The following is a 23,042-nucleotide window of genomic DNA, read 5'->3' as shown; positions in this document are numbered from 1 at the left end:
ATTATCTTTTACCTAATATCCTCTATGCTTTTCTCAAGCCCAGCCAGTATCCTTATGATTGATGCTTTAAATTCTGGATGAGACATATTACTTAGATCTGTTTTGATTAGATTCCAGGACAAGACCTTTTCTTGTTCATTCTTTCAGAATGAATTCCTCTGTCTTGGTATTTTGTCTAGGTATCTGTCTTTTCTGTGTTAGGAAAGTCCATTATGTTTCCTGCTTCTGAGAGAAATGGCTTTATAAAGAAAAGGTCATATACTTTCCAGGGCCTAGCACTTCAGGAAGTATCCCTCTTTTATATGTGGTGTGCATTCTACTGCTGTGTTTTGGCTGCTCCTTTCCTCACGTCAGTCCTCTGTAGTTTCTCCTTGCCTACAGCGTGAAGTGTTTGGACCTTGGCCAGAGTGTGGTGAGTTTTAACTAGGGGTGCTATGTTAAAAGAGACCTGATGCTATTTCCACTAAAGCTGAAGCTTTGAAGAACTCTGTGGTCAATAGACATGGTATGTGCAGCAGTTTATGCTGGCCTTCTGGGGGAGAGGCCCACTGCACTGGTTCTCAGGCATACCTGCCCAAAAAAAGCAGCCCTGCAGAGCACAAGGGGGTAGGCTTGGTGTAAGTAATTTAGGCTGCCAGTGTTGGCATGTGTTTCTTACTCAGGTATTTTATTCTGAGGGGTGGGGGGTGTAATGGTGCCAGCCCCCTTCCTCATCCTCCAAGAGGGGAGTCTGTGCCCCTGCTGTCTGAGAAGCCCTCCCAGAAGAGCAAACAATTTCCCCGCCTGTGTCCCAGGCCTCCCTCAGATCCCTGTCTTTACCCTGTGTCCAGTTCATCTGTCTGCCCAACAGTATAGTGCACCTGTGTTCTATCCCAGGCAGCCAGCTTTTTAAAAATTCCAATCTTTAAGGACGCAGCATGGCATGGACCTGCACTGGTTGTCCGGCAGAGGGTCTCACTATGTTGGCACTATTGAAGGTTTGTCTCAGAAGGGCAGTCACACCAAAGCACTGGGGTGTGGGGTTTGGAGTGAAGAGTAGAAAAGAGCCAGTGTCCAGTTTAGCCACCCACAGCAGGTGTCTCTGTGGGGAGGGGGGGGGGGGAATGGGCAGTTAATGGCACTCATGGGCTCTTTTGTCCCCGGAGAGGCAATGTTAGCTCTCCGAGATGCACCCCAAGGGATCCTCAGATCACGCCATCTGCCCCTAGGGTCTTTGCCCTCTTTCTCCACAGGAGCCCTTGTAGCACCTGCAGGACTCCACACCGACCATGCCAGTCTTTGAGCCCTCCTGGGTAAAAAACTCAGAAAACTCAGCACCTCTTGTTTTTCTAGTCAATGGCTTTGGAGAAGTGTTCTCCTGTGCATTCCCTGTGTGCTCCTCTCTCCCTCTTCTTGCCTATCTCTGTGACCAAGGTTCCCTCCCCTTAGCAGCACAGCAATCCATTTCTCCCCTAAAACACATCTCCTACCTCCCACAACGTGGCCTCTTCTCTCCCTCTAGTTGTGAAGTTTGTACTGTCAGTCCTCAGGTCAATTTCTTGGGTATTCAGAATGATTTGATGTTTATCTAGCTGTGTTCAGGAGCTGAGACAAGCCTAGGGTCCTCCTAATAATCCACCATCTTAACTTCTCTATCTTGATTTACCTTACACATACCTCTTTCTACATCTAGACTGAAACCTCCTTGAAGACAGGTACTGGTTGTAAGCATTTAGTACAGTGCTTTGTGTGTAACAAGCTTTAAATATAATTGAATGTAAGAAGGATGGAAAAAAGGATCTGGAAAGGGAGGGTAAGTGACACAAGCAAAGCCAGGTAATGGTAGAAGCAAATGAAAACCAGCACTAGAGAGTCCTAACGGTCGGGAGGAGAGAGTAAGCACAAAAACCAGGTAATTCTGAAGAGACCTGTTAAGATCTAAAACCCTTATTTCTCTGATGAAAAATTTGTCTGTGCTTTTGGTACAAAGAGAAAGGATAGATTAAAACTCTAATTATCTAACGCCAATTTCCGGGTTTTTTAAAACAAACTTTTAATATTTAAAAAAAAAACCTCAAAATATGTTAGTGTGCCCAAATGGATATCACTTAGAATTTTTATTAACTAATTTGCCTGTCTCTACTTAAAGTATCATGAAAATAGTAACAGTACGGTATTGGGTAGCCCTTCTGCTGACATACATTTTACAAATATTTACTCCAGCCCCAAAATTAAAGCCAGTATGATATTTTTAGCACTAAATTTTTAGAAAGCTCAGCCTTCTTCCTGTAGTTATAAGAGATCTGAGTCATTCAACTCCCAATGCCATATTCAAATCATTAGAACACTACATCTCCCTAGAGTGACAAGAGCCATCATTTCTCCAACTGAAAAATTAAGCCCTCTCCTTCCTGATACCAGCTGCTGCTCCAGGAATGGTATATGAATTACTTCCATAATCTTTCTGCAAACAGTTACTGAGCTCTCAGTCTTGCTTCAGCTAAAGGAGTTAATTGTTTGTTGTTGTTGTTTTTTAAAGGAGTTAACTGTTAACAGAATACAATTACAAAGTAAGCAGGAGCCTAGATTGTGGTCCTGACACTGTCACTTTACTCAGGGGCTCAGTCTCCAGAACTCTAAATGAGAAAGTTCAGTATAAACAAATTCAAGTTACATTTTTTGAGTTTATCTTCTGAACAGAACATACAATGCCTAACTTGTTGCCAGTCTCCAAAATTGAAATATTTTAATGATTTGAGATTATCAAAAATTTTCCTGATTGTAACACACTGAATAAAGAGAACCCAACAACTAGCAGCTTTCTCCTCAGGTCTTCTCTTCAGACACCTATGTCCCCAGGCCCTGCCCAGAGACACATACTGGGAGTCACAGTTGCTATCAGCTTTCTGGCCTCAACCCAAAACCCAGCACAGGGCTGATAAACATGGGATTCTGTCATACTCTGCCCTCACTTGTAATGGGGGCAGTGCCTATGGAGGGAAATTTAAGCAAGGTCTGAGCGTGAAAAAGAAAGAAAATACATTAGCAAGAAAAATATTCACATACTGTGTGACCCTGGGCAAACTGCTTTACCTCTCTATCTTCAATTTTCCTATCATAAAAAAAAACTGATTAAAAAAACTACCTTATAAGGTTGGTATGATAATTAAATATAATTCACATAGTTTTTCAAACATATTTCTCATCACTGTTAACTAGAAAGTAGAATTAACTGCCTTGCGAATCTGTGACTCAACCTGCTCCCACAGAGAACAGTTTACTTGCCAAGCATTAAGGGAATTCCTCTGTAGGAGAGGGGATGCTGTAGATGACCCTAGGATCTCTTCTAACCCAAAGAGTCACTGAAAACGTGCACCTGTATCAAATCTTCAGGGTGTGTAAATGATCACACCCAGGTGGTCACTACAGTATTTTAGTCTGAATCCTAATCATTAAATTGGCAGCAAAAGTGGGTATAGTGGCTGCACAAATCCTCTGAGACACAAGGTCTCTGAAGTAGGCTTTGCATAACTACAGACTATCTACTACTTCTTATGCCAATAAAGTCCAGAGGCCAGAAAGGGCTCACTTCGCAATATGGAAAACATCCAAACATGCTGATAATATTCTCAGGCATGTATAAACATTCAGTAAAGGTCAACTCCTATTATTGCCATTATCACATCATGGAAGCAGGCTCCAGGGACTATCACAAAAATAAGTCTCAAGTACTACATGTTTTTAGGCACTTTCTCTACCTTAACACTACTGACAACACTGCTGTATGGTCTCCAGATTTCACTAGCAACTATCCTCCTGTACATTTACATTTCTTCAGCCAGTTGAAGCATGATTAAGATGTTTTCATCTAACACAAATACATTTTGATTCAATTTACTACCACCACACCAAGTGAGGCAGATGCTGATCAAAAATGAAGCCATCCTAAGTGACCAAAATGCTGAAAGAGGAGGTAGCCAGTAAACTTCTGAGAGGGAGGGAGAGAGTCCGAAGGGAAGAGGAAATCCCCTCCCCTCAAATAGGAAGGATTATTTCTGGATTTATTAGTATTTTTGATTTGTATAACTATGGTATGCTCGGATCCCAAGACAATATACATCACTTAACAGACAAAAGTCCCAAAGGACTGAGTCCAAGTGAATAGTGTGTCATGACTTTTCCTCCATATTACAAAACTCATACTCACTTTCTTCCTGACTTCTCCTTAGACTACCATGCTGGCAAATATATAAACCAATGATATTTTTAGAATTTGACTGTAAGTATTGTGAAATGTTAAATCTCTGACAGGAAAAGCAGTGTATGTGAGTTGAACAGCCATACAGGTGTTTACAAAATTAAAACCTAACTAAACTTAATTTTTATTAATTAAAACCTAATAAACATAAAATATGTTCAACCGTACTTATAATCAGGGAAATGTAAAGAGAATGAGATGCTATTTACGACCAATCAGAATGGTTAACACTGTAAGATGTATAATATCGACCTGGGGAGAAAGTATGAAGAAGATGGCGCTCAGATACACTACTGTACAGAATATATATTTGCAGTCTTTCAAGAGAGCAACTTAGTAGTAGTACTTATTGAAAGCCAGATTGTGCAAACTACAGCAATTTCTAGTAATCTTATATATACAAGGGAGACTATTCTTTACAACATTTGTAATAGCAAAAAAGAAAAATGGAAATTGCTTGTAGAATCTTCAAAAAGAGAACTGGATATAGGGAAAAAATAAATTAAATAAATAAATAGATGATGGGGATTAAGGAGTGCATTTATTGTGATGAGCACCAGATACTGTAAGTGTTGTATCACTAAATTGTACACCTGAAAATAATATTACACTGTATTAAGTAACTGGAATTTAATAAAAATTTTAAAAATATAAAAATAAATAAATTTTAAAAAGAGAACTAGAAAAGTATATTATGCTATATCCATGCCACAGAATGTTATGCAATTAAAATGAGTGGGAAACCAAACTCCACACCCGAAAAACAAATAACCCAGTGAAGAAATGGGCAGAAGACATGAACAGACACTTCTCCAAAGAGGACATCAGATGGCCTACAGGCACATGAAACGATGCTCAGCATCACTCATCATCAGGGAAATACAAACCAAAACCACACTGAGATACCACCTCACAACAGTCAGAGTGGCTAAAATGAACAAATCAAGAGACTATAGATGCTGGCGAGGGTGTGGAGAGATGGGCACCTTCCTACACTGTTGGTGGGAATGTAAACTGGTGCAGCTGCTCTGGAAAACAGTGTGGAGGTTCCTCAAAAAACTATCCATAGAACTCCCTTATGACCCAGCAATAGCACTGCTAGGGATTTACCCAAGAGAGACAGAAATGCTGAGGCATAGGAGCACATGTACCCCAATGTCCATAGCAGCACTGTCAACAATAGCCAAATCATGGAAAGAGCCTAAAATGTCCATCAACTGATGAATGGGTCAAAAAGATGTGGTATATATATATACAATGGAGTACTACATGACAATGAGAAAGAATGAAATCTGTTCATATGTAGCAACGTGGATGGACCTCGAGGGTGTTATGCTAAGCGAAATAAGTCAGGCACAGAAGACAGATACCAAACGTCTTCACTCATATGTGGAACAGGAGAAACTTAACAGAGGACCATAGGGGAGGGAAAGGGGGAAAAATAGTTAAGGAGAGGGAGGGAGGCAAACCATAAGAGACTCTTAAATACTGAGAACAAACTGAGGTTTGAAGGGAGTGGGATAGAGGGAGAAATGGGGTGATGGGCATGAAAAAGGGCACTTGTTGGGATGAGCACTGGGTGTTATATGGAAACCAACTTGACAATAAACTATAAATGAAAAATAATAAAATAAAAAATAAATAAAATGAGTGGGAAATAGTTTAATGTAGTGTACATAAATATAAAAAGACTATTTAGAGAAATGCAAGTTGCCAAACAGGATATTTACAAAATATTCCTTTTGGAAAAAGATAGCTAAACCATTAAAAAATTTCTTCTGAGAATAAAATTTTGTGGGGGAGGGGGTACCTGGATGGCTTAGTCAGTTGGGCATCCAACTTCGGCTCAGGTCATGATCTCACAGTCCGTGAGTTCAAGACCCAAGTCGGGTTCTGTGCTGACAGCTGAAAGCCTGGAGCCTGCTTTGGATTATGTGTCTGCCCCTCTCTCTGCCCCTCCCCCACTCACTCTCTGCCTCTGTCTCTCAAAATAAAATAAAGACAAAAAAAAAAAAAAAACCTTTAGAATTGGTGAGCAGAGTCCATTTTACATTTAAGTTTTTAACAATAAAAGAGAAAGAAAACTCCATATATTTTTGTGTTTGTTTTCTTTTTTAAAAATTTAAAGTTTATTTATTTTGAGAGAGAAGGAGAGTGCATGTGAGCAACACAAGTGGGGGGAGGGGGAGCAAAAAGAAAAGACAGAATCCCAAGCAGGTCCAGTGCCATCAGCTCAGAGCCTGATGTGGATGCAGGGCTTGAACTCACAGAACCAAACCTTGAGATCAGCACCTGAGATTACCTGACCGCACTACTCAGGCGCCCCTTATGTTTATTTTCCAATTAATATAGAGTTGCTTATCTTCCCAAGTCATAAAATAGTGACTGGCTTTACACAGACAATTTTTCAGTAGTACTGTTAATTTATTTAAATGTCTCAAAGATTTGATTAAGTAAATGATTTTCAAAAACAGTGAAAACCATTTTAGATGATTCATGTAGTCAGTATAATTAAAATGACAAATAACAACAACACCTGCTAAAAAGAAGTTGATCTCAAAGAAAATCTACTGGGGGGTTTTCTTCATCATTTATCAACAAAAACAATTATTTTGAGAACTCTAGACTGTTTCTAATCACTCTCCCCTCTTTATTAGGCTACCACTTATATTGTTACTGATATCATATTAAGCTACAGCCATTGTGAATAAATATTTTTATCTCCCTCTTCACATACTGGATCTAGACAAACTTTTCAAACACAGGCTTTAATGAACCACTTGAGAAAACAGAATTGCAGGTAAAAATATTAATAGAAAGATAAATAAAATCAAGTTAAATTTCTATAAATACTGTATGGCATTTAGCTAGTTGCAGTGATCCTTCAGGTACAAAGTTCATTTATCTATCATTTAAAGGTCAGCCCTACTATCAACAGAGACATTTATTATAGGATTAAATTAAGCCTTCCTATATCCAGAAAAGTACCAGTGTACAACGTTATTTAGAATATAATTGCTTTGCATGTAAATGTGTGAGATCCTTAGACACTTTAAGCAAAACCTAAAATCCTCAGATCATATAGTAATTATATTGCTTAAAAAAGAAATATCAAGAATGAAATCCTGTATTAACCTAACTAAAACTTAAGATACCAAAGATTTTCCCCAAATTCCCAATTATTCTATAAATTAAATTAAGAGAAATGGGTTTCAAAGGTGAAGAAGGGCAAAACCCTATATTAGTTAAATTTTAGGGATTTCAAATAAAAACACCTTTGTATGTAATGGAAACTCTGAGTAATAAGAAACGTAAGTGCTAAAGTTTTCATCCAAATTTGGTGTAGCTCTAGTCTTGTGCTAAGTCCAACAATTTGCATAACCAAATTTTATTGAATTCAACCTCCTCTTATCTTCTAATATTCTTCCTCTCCACTCTTCATGATATTATGTAATATTTATAGAAAGTGCTCATGGGAAAGTTACAAAGCCAGAATTTCCATAATGTCTCTAAGATAAGTTATATATTAATCTTAATCTCCATCTTTCAAGAAGTTTGAGACATGAACCCAGGCAAAGAAGCATCACATTAACTGGCACTCAGATTTTGGGACTGGGAAATGTGAAGCCTTTTCCACACCAGCATTAGGAAAATGATAAAGGACAGCTGCATGCATTTTGGAATAACAAGAAAATAGCACTAAATTAAGAAAGAACTAGGGATAACTTTCTATGGGAGTATGAGTTAATTCAAACTAATTTTCTAACTTCTGAAATGACCATTTTTTGAAAATTAGAAAAAAAACAGAGAGAGAGACATGATCACATAATTCTTGACACTGTACCATTACAACAATAATGCTTCAGTTAATGTACATACCAAGTGCTAAAAGAACTAAAATTTACTCCAGCATGAAAACAAAGAAAAACAAAAAAACAAAACAAAACAAAAAAAAAACCCTCAAGAAAAACCAAACCTATACAAGTTTAAAAACCAAACAGAGGAGTGTTTTAAAATAAACACTTAAAATCTCTTCTAAAAGCATACAGTACAAAAATTCACATTTACCATATTCACAATCTTATCCTTACTATAAAGTTACAACTCAGAGTTCACATAATATGTTTATATTAAAAAACATCTTTTGAGTAAAACTGTCTTTAAGACTGATTTTCAGGGCAACTGCGTGGCTCAGCTGGTTGGGCATCCAATTCTACGATATCACCCATGATCTCCCAGATAGTGAGATCAAGCCCCACGTCGAGCTCCATGCTGACAGCGTGGAGCTGACTTGAGATTCCCTCTCTTTCCCTTCTCTCTCTCTCTGCACCTACCCTGCTTGCTTGCTCGCTCGCTTGCTCTCATTCTCTAAAAATAAATAATTAACTTAATAACTAAAAAAAAAAAAACAACACTGATTTTCTAACCAAAGTCTGCACTATGCTAAAGATCAATCTTCCCTGAAAGTGCTTAAATAACCATGTAAGAAACATTTTTATACTTTTATGTACATTATATACATTTATGTACTTTTTCTGTCAGATGATCCATTTATGATAGTTTGAAGTAAATGCACACTTGGGATTTGCCAAAACAACCAGGAGTACAAATACACTTCAATACTAGCAAACTGCTTAGGCCACTCATGCTTTCCATCACACCTATGTGATGAAACAGTAACTGCAGCACACTTCAATTTTTTTCTTGCTACTTCTCATGTTTCCTTTCAAATATATTCTCTATTAATAACAAAGTCAATGCATGAAATTTGAGTTGCTCCACTTAAGTTCATTTCAAAATGCAAAAAAAATCTTTAATTTCATTTTTTTACATACTTCTCCCTAGAAATACATGAAAACTTTACTATAGCACACTATGTATGGTACAAAAGTTTTAGAAGAAAAATTTTCTTTGGAGCACTAACACAAAGGACATTTACTGTGTAACAAATGCAACTAACGAAAAATAACATTAGCTAAAACAGTGCCCCTCTCCCCCGGTCCCACTCCATACACAGAAGAAAGCATAGAAATAACAGTACACTCCACAGAATTTTAGGAATTACATAAAACATACTTAAAGCTATTCACAAATATGCTATAACTATCACAGTTGGCTGACTTACTATAAGGATCCAAATAGTAAATATTTTCAGCTCTTTCACATATCTTTGTCTTTCCTCTTCTTTATTTTTTGGGAGGACGGGGGTAGGATGGGGTTGTTATTACAATAATTTAAAAACATAAAAAAACATTCTTAGCTCAGAACCCACTACAACAAAACTCGATTGTGGGACAGATCTGGCTAGGAGGCCAGAGTTTACCAGACCCAGAACCCTTCCAGAACAACCGTCTGTTACTATTTGCTTAAAAATATTAAAGATGATTTTTATCAAATGCCCAATATATTAAAAAAAAATTTTTTTATTAAAAGTGAAGACTTACTTATAAAAGGGCATCATATAAAAAAGACGAGGCTGTATATTACACAATTTAAATATAATAGTCATCATTATCATAACACTGTAAATATGTTAGATTCAGATTACAATCTGGCAAATTCAAGAATCTTATCACTTAAAAAAAAAACAAACTAGATTCCAGTTAAGGACAGGACAATAAACTTGACAGGCACAAAAATACTGCTGCAAGAAATTATTAAAATGTATTTTGTCAAACTGAAAGCTTAATTACTCTTTAAAATGGCATGAGAGTTTTTGTTTTGCTTTTGATTTTTGGTAGAAGACATGCTACCCAGAAATTTGAGAAGGTAGTTTACTTTCTACTGAATGCTAGATTTTAATTCTTTAGAGGTGCTGTATTTTAACATATAAAGGTTACTGTATGATTGAGGTGGAATAAGATTAGACCTAACAGACTGTATTCATGAATTAAGCACCACAATTTTGTACCTTAAGCTTTTAAATGAAATATACCACAGGAGAGGAAATCAACATGAAATACTGAAGTTCAGTTGATACGGGACTGAATCCTACTCAGGCATCCAATGATTAGACTACAGGTGTTTGTTTGATACACCAATGGTTATCTGGAGGGGAAACATCAAGAGCCCAAATGACAATCTTAATTAATCTCACAGCACTTAGGATCTAAGCCACACATTTGGAACTTGATTATATTTGGGTCAAATGCAGTACATACTGTGATGTTTCAAAGTATTCCTTAAATCCTGCAATGATTTTAAATGCTTATTCCCACATAAAACATAAATAACCTTAAAGAAAGACTAAGTTCCTTTAAGGAACAAACCATAATGCTAAAAATATGTAGATACCCAAAATATTTACAAAATAAGTGAACAAAATTAATATACAAAGACGTTTTCTTCCAGGGCAAGCTAACCCAGCACTGAGCCTTTGAAGATGGCAATTAAAGCCAAGTGTGACTCATCACCTTTTCCTGTCAATTATTTCCCTGAAATCAGTCAGTTTCTATTTCCAGGATCTGCACCCTGATTCAGGCTTTATCTCCTCAAATTAGACATATAATCACAGGTTCCTCACTGTTCCTAACTGCATTTTACATAGCTTACTGCCCACTTAATCTTCCTAACTCAAATCTTGACTCATGCCATGCCCTAACTCAAAATCCCTCAATGATTCTCCATGGCTTCATACAGTGAAAATCTATGTTGTTCAATGTTTATAAAAGGGCCTCCAAGGCCTTGTCCCAACCTGTTTTTCTAACCTCACACTCACTGTCTCACAGACACACTGACGATTCTGCTTGCATCCATACCTCTGTTTTTCACAAATGTCAGAATGCTGTGGCTTCCTACTTTGTACTCTTCCAAATCCTACTAACTCACTCACATTTTCCCTGACTTAATCACTTGAAAGTGAATGAAAGCTACCATTTACTGGTGACCCACTGTGTTGAACTTCTCTGACAGGCAGAGGACAGATCCAGAATGAATAAAGATCCAAGCCTGTCAAATAGAATTTACAGTCAGGTATGGAAGAGAAGACACATGTAACTGTAATTTAACAGAGAATATCATAAATGTCATTAAAGATAAATAAGCAAAATTTTAGTGGAATTCTATATTCATGAGAAAACAGATCGCTTCTGACTGGGGATAAGAAGCATCATAAAGCAAATGTCATTTAAGCAGATAGCTGAACCCTGGCTTTAACAGGCAGAGGTGATGAGGGCTTCACAAATAATAGAAATAGCTTGAAAAAGACACTGGAAATCTACACCAATCAATGCTCTTATAACTCATTTCGCAATTCATCATGTACTGGTTTGAAGAACTGTTTAGATAATTTTTGTTTAGTTAATATTGTATATTTTCTATCTGAACGCCTAGTCCAATAGGAAAAAATGAAATATAAAAGTGTAAAATGAAGGAATAGTACTTACCTTGTATAGTCATGATGACAAGATATCATGTACGCAAAAGCAGCTTTACCTGATGCTTGACAATGGTAGATTTCCTTTATTTTTGGTATATAGCTCTTATGATAGGCAGCTCTAAGACAGCCCCAAAAGTTGCTTCCTGGGGTACATATCCAGTGTAATCCCTAGCCTTGAGTGTTGGTAAAATTTACAAATATGATGTCTATGACTAGGTGTGTTATAAGGCAAAGGTGAAGGGATTCTGCAGCTATCGGTTTCCCAACCAGTTTGACCCTGAAGTAATCAAAACAAGATAATCCCAGGTGGGCCTGGCCTAATTAGGTAAATGCCTACAGGAAGACTCAGGCCTTCCCTTAGAGTGCAGAGATTCTCCTGTCCACCTTGAAGAAGCAAGTCACCATGAGTTCTACTGCTACAAGAAAATGAATTCGGCCAACTATCACATGAGTCTTGAAGAGAACCCCATCCTCAGATGAGACAGAAGCACTGACTGAAACTTCGGATCGCAGCCTCATGAAACCCTGAACAGAAGCCAGCTAAGCCGTGTACGCACTTGTGATCCATGGAAAACACCGGATGATAAATGTGTGTTGTTTCAAGATGCTACATGTTTTGGTAACCTGTTATGGAGCAATAGAAAACTAATACACTCTTTCCCTCCACTTTTTCTTAAAAACCTTCCTTTATCACATATATTTTTAATCCTTTTTTTTGAAATAGATAATTTAAAATGTAAGGATGAAACGACATTATAAAGTCCTTTCTTCCCTCTGTCCCTCTGCTGCTTCTCCCTCCCTCTCTCTCTCTCTCTCTCTCTCTCTCTCACACACACACACACACACACACACACACACAATAGTAAAAGAAATAGTATCTAGTATTCCAAAGAAGGTTTTATTGGAACATATTTTGCTCATCTGCAAGATGGATACAGTAATAATGTGGACCTAATAAGGGTGATATGAGGATTAAATGAATTAATATAAGCAGGCTATGTAAATCCTGGCTACTCAAAGTGTGGTGTAACCAAAAGCAATGGCACCTGATAGGAGATCTGTTTAGAAATGCAGATCAGGCCCCATCCCAGACCTAAGAAATAAGACTTCATTTTAACAAGATCTCCAGATCATGTACATACACATTTAAAGTTTGAGAAGCACTTCTTTAGTTGGTGCTTGCCACACATAAGTGCTATATGATCATCACATTCTCTTAAACTAATTTCTTCCCTATATTGCCTATCTTCTTTTAAGTATGTAGAATTTTCATCTGCAAACTGGTTTCTATAGTCAAAGCTGTTTATGATTGCCTTTTCTCTAATTAGACTATGAGTTAAGAAATTAGAAGAAAATAATGGAGTTTGAGACTATTTTGCTCTTTATTTATGAGGTTAGAGTAGTATTAGACAGCTAACAGTCATTTAAATCATGAGGAATTTTTTTTTTAGATAGCATTTGAACCAACTCAAAACCAAAAACTGCATGTTATAATGAATGTAAAAGGTACAACCAGGAGTGAAGCTTACCTAATATTACTGTGAGTCTTGTCTTTTACAATTACCTGGGCATGTGTCTTAAAGGAAATCATAATGTATCTGCCATCTGGTGCCTTCCCGTAACTTATTATCCATGTTACAAGTAACTACAAGTTTCAGGTCAAAGCCAGTTTGAAATACAGATGAAGCAGCACCAAGTTCCAAAAGCAGGAACAATTCAGAATATGTAGGAGTACTGAAAAGTGACAAGGTAATTTAAAAATAACCCTTATGATGTTGCACTGATGGACTTCACTTACTGTGAAGATTCCTTTGCATTCAAATTAATCCCCTTTAACACACTTCATTTTTTGAACAGCACTTGAAAAATATGCAAAGATTTTACTTTAGATCTTTCACAGGAAATTAGGAGCAATTTTAGTCCTTTGGAACCTATATCCCTTTTTAGTTAAATTACAGGCTGAGGTAAGACAATTTAGAATGACTTGAACTTCTACTTTTGCTTTGACAGGCAAACTGTCGGAAATAATTAAATAAAAGAATATTCCTATCCCCCACCCCCCCAAGCAGGAAAACATTTCTATGCCACCTCCAGCTCTAACTTTTGATGTTTGCGTTGACAGAAATGTCAATTACAGGACTAATAATAAAGTATATTGAAAATGTATGAAATGCATGATCTATAAAAGAAAGTATTACTTCCTACTCTGTGATTTTTGTAACTTTTTAAATATAGGTGCTGGCTAATAGATTTTCAAAAGGTAAAGCAACATCTCAAATAGTGAAAATTTGTTAACAGAAATGAGAAATTTTTAGAGAAAAACAGAAATCTGATGACCTATTTTTCAGACCATATACATACATAAGAATAAGAAATTGAAAATTCTATGTATGTTTTTCATATTTTCAAATGCAACCCAGAAATGTTGCCTGGTTTTCTAGTCTTATTCATTACTGAATCATTTTGAGGCATTATAAAAGGAAAAACATTTGCTGTTATATCAATTATAATAAATATTATATTTTTTTAAATTATGTGTTCATTCATTTATTAGTGTTCATCCTATCTACTGAGCAGGCAAGATCTCAATGAGAAGGTGGGTCTGAGGAAAAATAAGAATGAGGGAGGAGGGAACCATGTGGCAATCTAAGAGAGTCCCAGCCAGCAGCTGGGACAGCAAGCACCACAGCCCAAGGCAAGTGTGCACCTCGTGTGTCTGAAGAACAGCAAAAGGACAAGTGTGGCAGGTGGAAGCAAGGGAGTGGTAGGGAATGAGGTCAGAAATGTAAAATTTAAAAAAGAAAAATTGTTTTTGCTTTTTATACCACTTTATTCTAACCTGAGCACCTCAATATAAAACTAAACACTGGTGAACTGGTTTTCTTACTAATTCTGGATTACTGTAAATGTACAAGTTCTGCTAGCAGTTCAACAATTAAATAGATTAAATCATCTCTGAGACATGGTAGATTTCATATCATGAAAATACCTAAAACAATTAGTGCAATATACTAAAACTGATCAAAATAAAATGAACTTTGGAAAACAAGGCTGCAAGATTGTTACTAACAAACGGCAAAAAAAAATTTTTTTAAGGTGAAAATCAGAGAGGAAAACTGCATTCAGCCTTGTAAACCACAGTAACAAGAACTTTTGGCTAAGTGCAGTGAGAAGCCCATGGAGGATTTTAAGGAGAATTAAAGTAATCTGACAAATTCAAAAAAGGATATGCATGGCTGGTGTATGAAACACAGACTAGGGTGGTAGAGACAAGGGTAGAAGGTGGAAAACCAGTTAGGGGCTATGACAATAATTCAGTACAAAAATGACAAAGTCAGATACCAGTTAAGAGCTATGACAATAATCTAGTACAAGAAATGACAAAGTCAGATAAAGGTCGGATTCTGGATTCTGAGATTTGGAGCCTAGGAAATGCCACCTGCTGACAGGGGAAGACTAATGGCCTGATGTGGGAAGGACCAGTCTTCAGCTATCTACTCCACTTAGAACACAGCCTCTGTCTCCATTTAGGAGACAGAATTCTAGAAACACGATTCAATCAGGCACATGCAAGACCTCAGGTCCAGCACGGATATGTGACTAGTTAGGGCCCGCTCTGGTCTCTCCAGGGTCCTCAGCCTTGCACAGGTAGAGTCTTCCAGACCACCAATGATACGTAAAGTCCTATAAAGGCCCACCCTTTCCTTAAATCCTATTAAAATTAGGCCAATCTGGGGCACCTGGGTAATTTGGTTGACTGAGTGACTGACTTCAGCTCAGGTCATGATCTTGCTGTTCGTCGGTTCAAGCCCCACACTGGGCTCTGTGCTGACAGTTCAGAGCCTAGAAACTGCTTCGGATTCTGTGTCTCCCTTTCTCTCTGCCCCTACCCCACCTATGCACTCGCTCGCTCGCTCTCGCTGTCTCTCTCTCAAAAAATAAATAAAACATTAAATTTTTATTTTTTAAAAACTTCTTGCCAATATGTGGCTGTCTCCAACCAGAATTACAACTTCATGCTATTTACAACATTGGCCTTCCCATCCTTCTGCCATAAAAATCACTAAGGTTTCCAACAGCATTCCAGATATATGAGGTTTATATGTTTGCTCCAAATCACAAAAAACCCTCCCATCAACTAAGGCAAAACTACTAATTTTTTTTCTGTCTTTTGTTGAAGTACAGTTGACACACAATGTTACATTAGTTTCAGGTGTGCAAGACAGTGATTCAACAACTTGAAACCTATGCAGCGCTCACCCTAAATGTAGCTACCATCTGTCACCATACAGCACTATTACATTACCACTGACTGTATTCCCTAAACTGTAACTTTCATCCCTCTGACTTATCTACTCCATAACCGAAGCCTGTATCTCCCAGTCCCCTTCAACCATTTTGCCCATCCCCCACGCCTCCCCTCTATGGGTCAGTTTCTGCAAGCTCCTGGCTTTCACATCTTGCCCCAGCCTTATGGAACTCCCAGGACAATAAGCCAGTGGTGGGAATGAGCAGAATGGGAGCAGCCGCAGGGACTAAAGTACCACAGACTGTTCTTCCCTGAGTTCACTAGTTTTTCATGAATAAATACTTCTCAGTTTTTTGTAGAATTTGTCACTTTCTAAAGTCCTCAACTGGCTGGGCTTTGACAATTTTACTGACTTTTATCATTGCTTTTTGATAAATGGATTTGCCAAGCTCCTTACTCAGCCATTCTGCATTAAATACATTTGAAATGTAATTTGCCTGAGCAACCTACTAAAAAAAAGTCACAGAAAATATTTTGAAACATCTCTAAGTGTAGAAACTACCACTACGCTAAAATTACTGTTTTCTTTTGACTGTTAACGTGCCTTTGTCGAAGAGCTTACTCAGGTGGACTTAAGTGGAAAAAGCCTGTAAGCAGAGTAAACAGCATTTGCAGAAGACACAGAAGCCTGGCAGGAAGCCAATTTGCAACAACATGGATGGACCTGGAGGGTACAAAGCTAAGTGAAATAAAAGTCAGACAAAGACAAAAATGATTTCAGTCATGTAGAATTTAAAAAACAAAATAAATAAGCAAACAAAGGAAAAAAGAGACAAAAACAAGTAACAAAACAAAACACTAGACTCTTAAATACAGAGAACAAACTGGTAGTTGCCAGAGGGGAGGAAGGTGAGAGGATGGATAAAACAGAGAAGAGGTACAAACGTCCAGTTACAAAATAAGTAAGTCACAAAGATGAAAAGTACAACACAGGGAATGTAGTCAATAAGATGGGAATAATGTCTGGTAACAGATGGTGACTACACCTTGTGCAATGGAAATGCATGTAATTGTTGAATCATTATATTATACAAGCAAAACTAATATAACACTGTTTGCTAATTATCCTTCAATAAAAGTAAAAATGAAGTTTAAGCATAGTTTAGTCAGACTTAAAAAAATTATGGCCTAGGGCGCCTGGGTGTCTTAGTTGATTAAGCGTTGGACTTTGGCTCAGGTCATGATCTCGCCGTTCAGTTTGTGAGTTCAAGCCCCGTGTTGGACTCTGTGCTGGCACCATGGAGGCTGTGTGGAATTCTGTCTTTCTCTCTGCCCCTCCCCTGCTCATACTCTGTCTCTGTCTGTCTCTCTCTCTAAAAATAAATAAACATTAAAAAAAATTTCTAAATGATGGCCTTTCTAATGCTTACATACATGATTGTAAGATCCTGGCAGTGGATGTTTTTGAATATTTGCTGATTAATAAGCTAAAACTGGGATCATACCGTTTGCCATTTACTTCTAAATGTATTCATTTTCTAGTAATGTTGCTTTCCATAAGTAAACACCTCTTCCATTAAAGTGCATCTGCACAACTTTCAAATCTCTAAATCACACCTAAAGTAATTACTACTAAACCAAAATATACCTTTCCAAGCCCTGAATAGCATCTAGTAATGTCAGACAAAACGGATGGAAAATAGGGGGGCCTGAATGGCTCAGTTAGTTGAGTGTTCAACTTCAGCTCAGGTCATGATCTTGCAGTTCACGAGTTCGAGCCCCATGTCAAGCGCTATGCTGACAGCTCTGAGCTTGGGGCCTGCTTCAGATTCTGCTGTCTCCCTCTCCCTCCCTGCCCCCCACTCACACTCTCTCTCTCAAAAATAAATAAACATTAAAAAAACTTTTTAAATAAAAAATGCATGGAAATAAACTAAAAGAGTGCTTGTATGTCTTAAATATTTTTCTGTTGAAGAGAATATTTTGGCTTCCGATAGGTTTTTCTACAACCCGTCCTTTAAAGAAGTATGTTTGGCTTCTGGCTGACATAATTAAAATATTCTATATATAAAGTTCTTTTTCAATGAACTATCTGTATGCTGAAAGCACTCTTCAAAAATGCTTTCACATAAAACAATGCTATTTGGAAGACAGAGTCTCACATTATATTTTCATATTATGTTGCATTATATTCTTCTAGCCAAGGTATATGACATTAGACAGATTTAGAGTATGGTCTATAATATTTAAGAGCTAAAATATCTTGTAATATTAGAAATATTACCTTCTAAACAACTGAGACTAGAGTTATATCAATTCAGTGGTTTAAAGAAGAATATCTTTGATTTTGTATATCATGAAAATTCACTGGCTTTAGAGTGACACTACCATAGGTTTGGATTCCGTGTATTATTATTAGTTCTTTTACACCAGTATTTTTAGTCAATTTCTTCATATGTTATATAAAGATGATAATACTTTATTTCTAGGCCTAATATGAGAAAATATGAAACTATATCTATTAAATATCTAACATATTACATGCCACAGAGCAGATACTTAATCCATGTTAGCTGTCCTTCTTTTAAGTTAGTGGATAAAAGTCAGGAATATTTATTTACTAAATTATATAATGTATTCATACTGAGTAGCAGCTGTCAGTCTATTATTTTTGTTCTCTCCCAATTCTAGTTCCATGTAATTTTCATTTCTAAAGGGAATGGCACTTAAGTTCAAACTACTTTCTGGTAGATGCTTTTCACACCTGTTTATTCTTCTTGAGCACATAACTCGATTACATTCACAAACAGTCCTGTGGTTTTGGTTTTGGTTTACCAGAAAAGAATGTGTTTTCAGGTATGGCCCAAAATTCTCCTGCAGGTAATCTCTGGTCCTTTCCTCTTTGTGTTGGCTGGGAAGGAAATGACTGCAACAATGTTCCTGGGAGTCTTGTCTAGAATATAGTCGAGTCACACAACGGAAGTAAGGGCTGAACTCTGTGATCAAGAGAATACTACGGAAATGATGTTGCAGGACTCCAATGCTAGGTAGATATGAAAGGCATTGCAGTTTCCACTTTGGTCTCCTGGATTGCCATCTGGGGAGCCATTATCCCAAAATGACACCCAAACAGCCCCTGTGGGGAGGCCTATGTGGAAAGGAAGAGAAGTTACTTGCCAACCACCAGCATCATTTTGGTAACTGTGCGAATAAGCCTCTTTCTGCTCACCCAATTAAGTCTTCAGATGATTACAGCCCTAGACAACACTTAACTCTTCATAAGAAACTCTTAGCCAGAACTGCCCATACAAGCCATTCCCTAATTTCTGACCTTCAGAAACCATAAGAGATAATAAGGGGCTTTGGTTTTTGAGCTAAAAAAAAAAAAAAAAGAAGAAGAAGAAGAAGAAGAACTCTAAACTACCTCCAACATAAAAATTTAAATTGATCACAGACAAATCATTAAGGAAAAAAACTGACAAGTTAGACTTCATAAAACTTAAATTCTTGCTCTTCAAAAGACACTATTCATAAAATTTAAAGGCAAACTACAAAATGGGACAAAATATTTGTAAAACCTATCTAATGAAGGACTTTTATCATTAGATATACAGAGACAGAGAAATGCAATCTTAAAAATTAATCAGAAAACTAATAACCCAATTTAAAAATGGGAAACAGATCTGAAACAGACTGTTGACCAAGAAGATATACAAAAGGCAAATATATGAAAAAATGAACATGATGAGTCATCTGAGAAATTCAAATTAATATCACAAGAAACCACTATTCTCCCATTAGAATAGCTAAAATTCTAAAGGTTAACAATGCCAAATGTAGATAAGGGTATGGAGCAACTAACTCACATGCTGCTAAGATGGGGTATACAGCTACTTTGAAAAACAGCTTACTTATTTCTTATAAAGTTAAATACACCCTTACCATAAGACCTAGCTAGTCTACTCCTAGGATTTACCCAAGAAAAATGAAAGCATATACTCAGCAAAGACTTGTACTCAAACATCCATAGCAACTTTAGTCCTAATAGCCAATAGCTACAAACAACACAAAGGTTCATTAACTGGTCACATGATAAACAAATTGTAGCATACCTTTACAATAAATTGCTAGTCACCAATAAAAAGAAACGAACTACTGATACACCATAGATAAATCTCAAAAGAGTTGCTATGTGAAAGAGGCTATATACAAAAGATTATATATGATTCCTTACATATGAAATTGTTGAAAAGCCAAAACATGGGGACAGAAAACAGATCGGTGGTTGCCAGAAACCACAGGTGAGGAGAAAGGATGACTTGTGAAGAAGCATGAAGATTTGGGGGGTAATGGAAATATTTTTATATTCTGATTCTGGTGATGGTTATACAGAGTATCCATCTGCCAAAATTCAATGAACTATACAATCAAAATGGGTACATTGGGGCACCTGGCTGGCTCAGTCAGTAAGGCATGTGACTCTTGATCTTGGGGTTGCAAATTCAAATCCCATGTTGGGTGTAGTGATTACTTAAAAATAAAATCATTAAAATAATAAATAAATAAACTGGGTACATTCTGTTACATGTAAATTATACCTTCATAAAGTTTTATTAAGCACTTAGAATAATGTCTAGCATGTAATAAACACTAAATAAATATTAGCCAAAAATAACTAGTATTTTTATGGCAAGGAATGATTTCATAGAAAGACTAAGAAATTCAAAGATGCATTTTGCAAAGATGATATAAATTCAGAAATGTATTTTTCATAAACCCTACTCAGTAAGCAGATAATTTTTTAAATGGCCATTTATTTATTTTGACAGAGAGTGAGTGTGCACACACACTCATGTACACAAGCAGGGAAGGAGCAGAAAGTGACGGAAAGAGAGAATCCCAAGCAGGCTCTCTGCTGTCAACACAGAGCCCAACACAAGGCACGATCTCATGACCATGAGATCATGACCTGAGCAGAAATCAAGAGTTGGACACTCCATCGACTAAGCCACCTTGGTGGCTTATAAGCAGATAATTTAAGAGCTTAAAGTAAAGATCTGCCATTTAGTTCTACTTTCTATAAAAAGAGTCCTGAGCACAGAGCCAAAGGAAGTGTGACTCTTATGAGGCTGGTCAGCATCTCTCAGCAATATCTACATAGTAAACAGAGTAGATATCATGCTGTTTCAAACAAGTGAGTGGTAAAATGATGAGGCAACAAAAACAAGTCAGAATTAAATAATGTCAAATGAGTATAGGGCATAACATATCACTAAAATTCTAAGAACACGAGATGAGTTGAAACTTCTCGTTAAACACTTCAAAAATCTTTGAATCGAAATAGGAAGCAAAATAGCAATATGAAGCTGTCAAATTTAAATAGTTGCATAAGTGGAACTGGAGACTATGTAACCAAGGAACCAAAGAACCAAAATCTCTTATGCATCTAGCAGAATCTAGCCTACGAGCAGCAAAACTAGGAATAATCAGCATTCTTTCTCTCCATCTCTCACACACATGCACAGCTGTGCATGCACGCACACACACACACACACACACACACATACACCTGTGAGGATTACAAATAAAGCAGCTATATATAAAGAGACAACTGAATAAGTTTCACTTCTTACCCTCTTCTGCTTCATCCTCCTGTGGTGACATTGGACCCCCTCCACTAGTGGGAGTGACTGGTTCCTCCTTCTCAGACTGTCGCTGTAGACTTACTACCTCATATATTGCATCTCCAGCATTGGTATGGCCTTTTCCCTCATACTGAGAAAGATATAAACATGTATTTCAATATTAGAAATTTGAAGTAAACAGTGAAAAACAGTATTTCAATGCTTAATTAAAAAGAGCTGAAATTAGGAAGAGCATGTTTTGTTTGAAAAACACTGCGCCTAAAGTAAAAATTTTTAAAGTGTGTTGGTCTCCACATGATATTCCAAATGCATTATTCTTCTAGTAGTATTTTAACCAATGAAACCTAATAACCATTTTGGGAGAAATTTTCTTTTTAACAAAAGAAACCCTGAAATACCATAGATTCTAGGGTAGATAGATAAGTAATGCTAGATTTCTAGGACTGATTAGCTCACACTGAGATAAAGAGGTATCAGCTACATTCATCAAGTAATTCATAGAAGTAAATAATTTTTACCTTATAAAAGGTGAAAAGAGAAAGAAGGAAATGAAAAACAGAAAACAAGTAGTAGAGCTAAATTCAAACATACCTATAACTATATTAAACATAAATGGCCTTTAACATACCAATTAAAAGAAACCTAATGGAGGACCAGGGGGAAGGGAAGAGGGAAAGAGAGTTGGGGAGAGAGAGGGATGCAAAACTTGAGAGACTATTGAATACTGAAAACGAACTGAGGGTTGAAGGGGAAGAGGGAGGGGGGAAAAGAGGTGGTGGTGATGGAGGAGGGCACTTGTGGGGAAGAGCACTAGCTGTTGTATGGAAACCAATTTGACAATAAACTATTAAAAAAATAAAACATGAAAATTATAGAACAAAAAAAAAAGACAAAGATTGTCAGATTGACAATTGACACAATTGTATTCTATCTAAAAAAAGAAAAACTTTAAATAGAAGAATATAGGTTAAGTTAAAGTAAAATGGGGGAAGAAGATATACCATGATAACACTAATAAAAAAACCAGAAAAGACTACATCAATATAAGATAAAGTAGACTACCACACAAGAAAAAAGTCATTAGGAATAAAGGTAATTGAACAATGTTAAAAGAATCAATTTATCAAGAACACAAAAGCATCTTAAAAGTAAATTCACCTAACAATTGGGTCTCAAATATATAAAGAAAAGATGGGGCACTCAGCTGGCTCAGTTGGAAGAATGTACAACTCTTGACCTCAGGATTATAAATTCAAACCCCACATTGTGGAGATTAATTAAATAAATAAAATCTTTAAAAAATTGATGGAAATAAAGGAGATGGACAAACCCACATTTTATTTTTTTTTCCATAATATTTTATTGTCAAATTGTTTTCCATACAACACCCAGTGCTCTTCCCCTCAAGTGCCCACCACCATCACCACCACCTGTCTTCCCCCCTCCCCCCTCCCCCCCAACCCTCAGTTCATTCTCAGCTTTCAATAGTCTCTCAAGTTCTGCATCCCTCTCTCTCCCCAACTCTCTCTCCCT

At 36.9% G+C, this 23,042-nt stretch overlaps 1 protein-coding gene across 6 annotated transcripts in view; it reads right to left on the bottom strand.

Annotated features, from left to right (window-relative positions):
* RABGAP1L (RAB GTPase activating protein 1 like) overlaps nucleotides 1-23,042 on the bottom strand; it is a 719,423-nt gene that overhangs the window by 544,911 nt on the left and 151,470 nt on the right. For all 6 annotated transcript variants that reach the window (XM_029935097.1, XM_029935100.1, XM_029935099.1 and 3 more), the window contains one exon: nucleotides 21,498-21,639. In XM_029935097.1, coding sequence (XP_029790957.1) covers nucleotides 21,498-21,639 — 142 coding nt within the window. The remainder of the gene's footprint in view (nucleotides 1-21,497; nucleotides 21,640-23,042) is intronic.

The sequence above is a fragment of the Suricata suricatta genome, chromosome 3 (assembly GCF_006229205.1).
Source record: "Suricata suricatta isolate VVHF042 chromosome 3, meerkat_22Aug2017_6uvM2_HiC, whole genome shotgun sequence".
Taxonomy (NCBI): Eukaryota; Metazoa; Chordata; class Mammalia; order Carnivora; family Herpestidae; genus Suricata; species Suricata suricatta.
The sequence above is the reverse complement of the archived record's forward strand: the minus strand, read 5'-3'. Positions and strand labels throughout refer to the sequence as shown.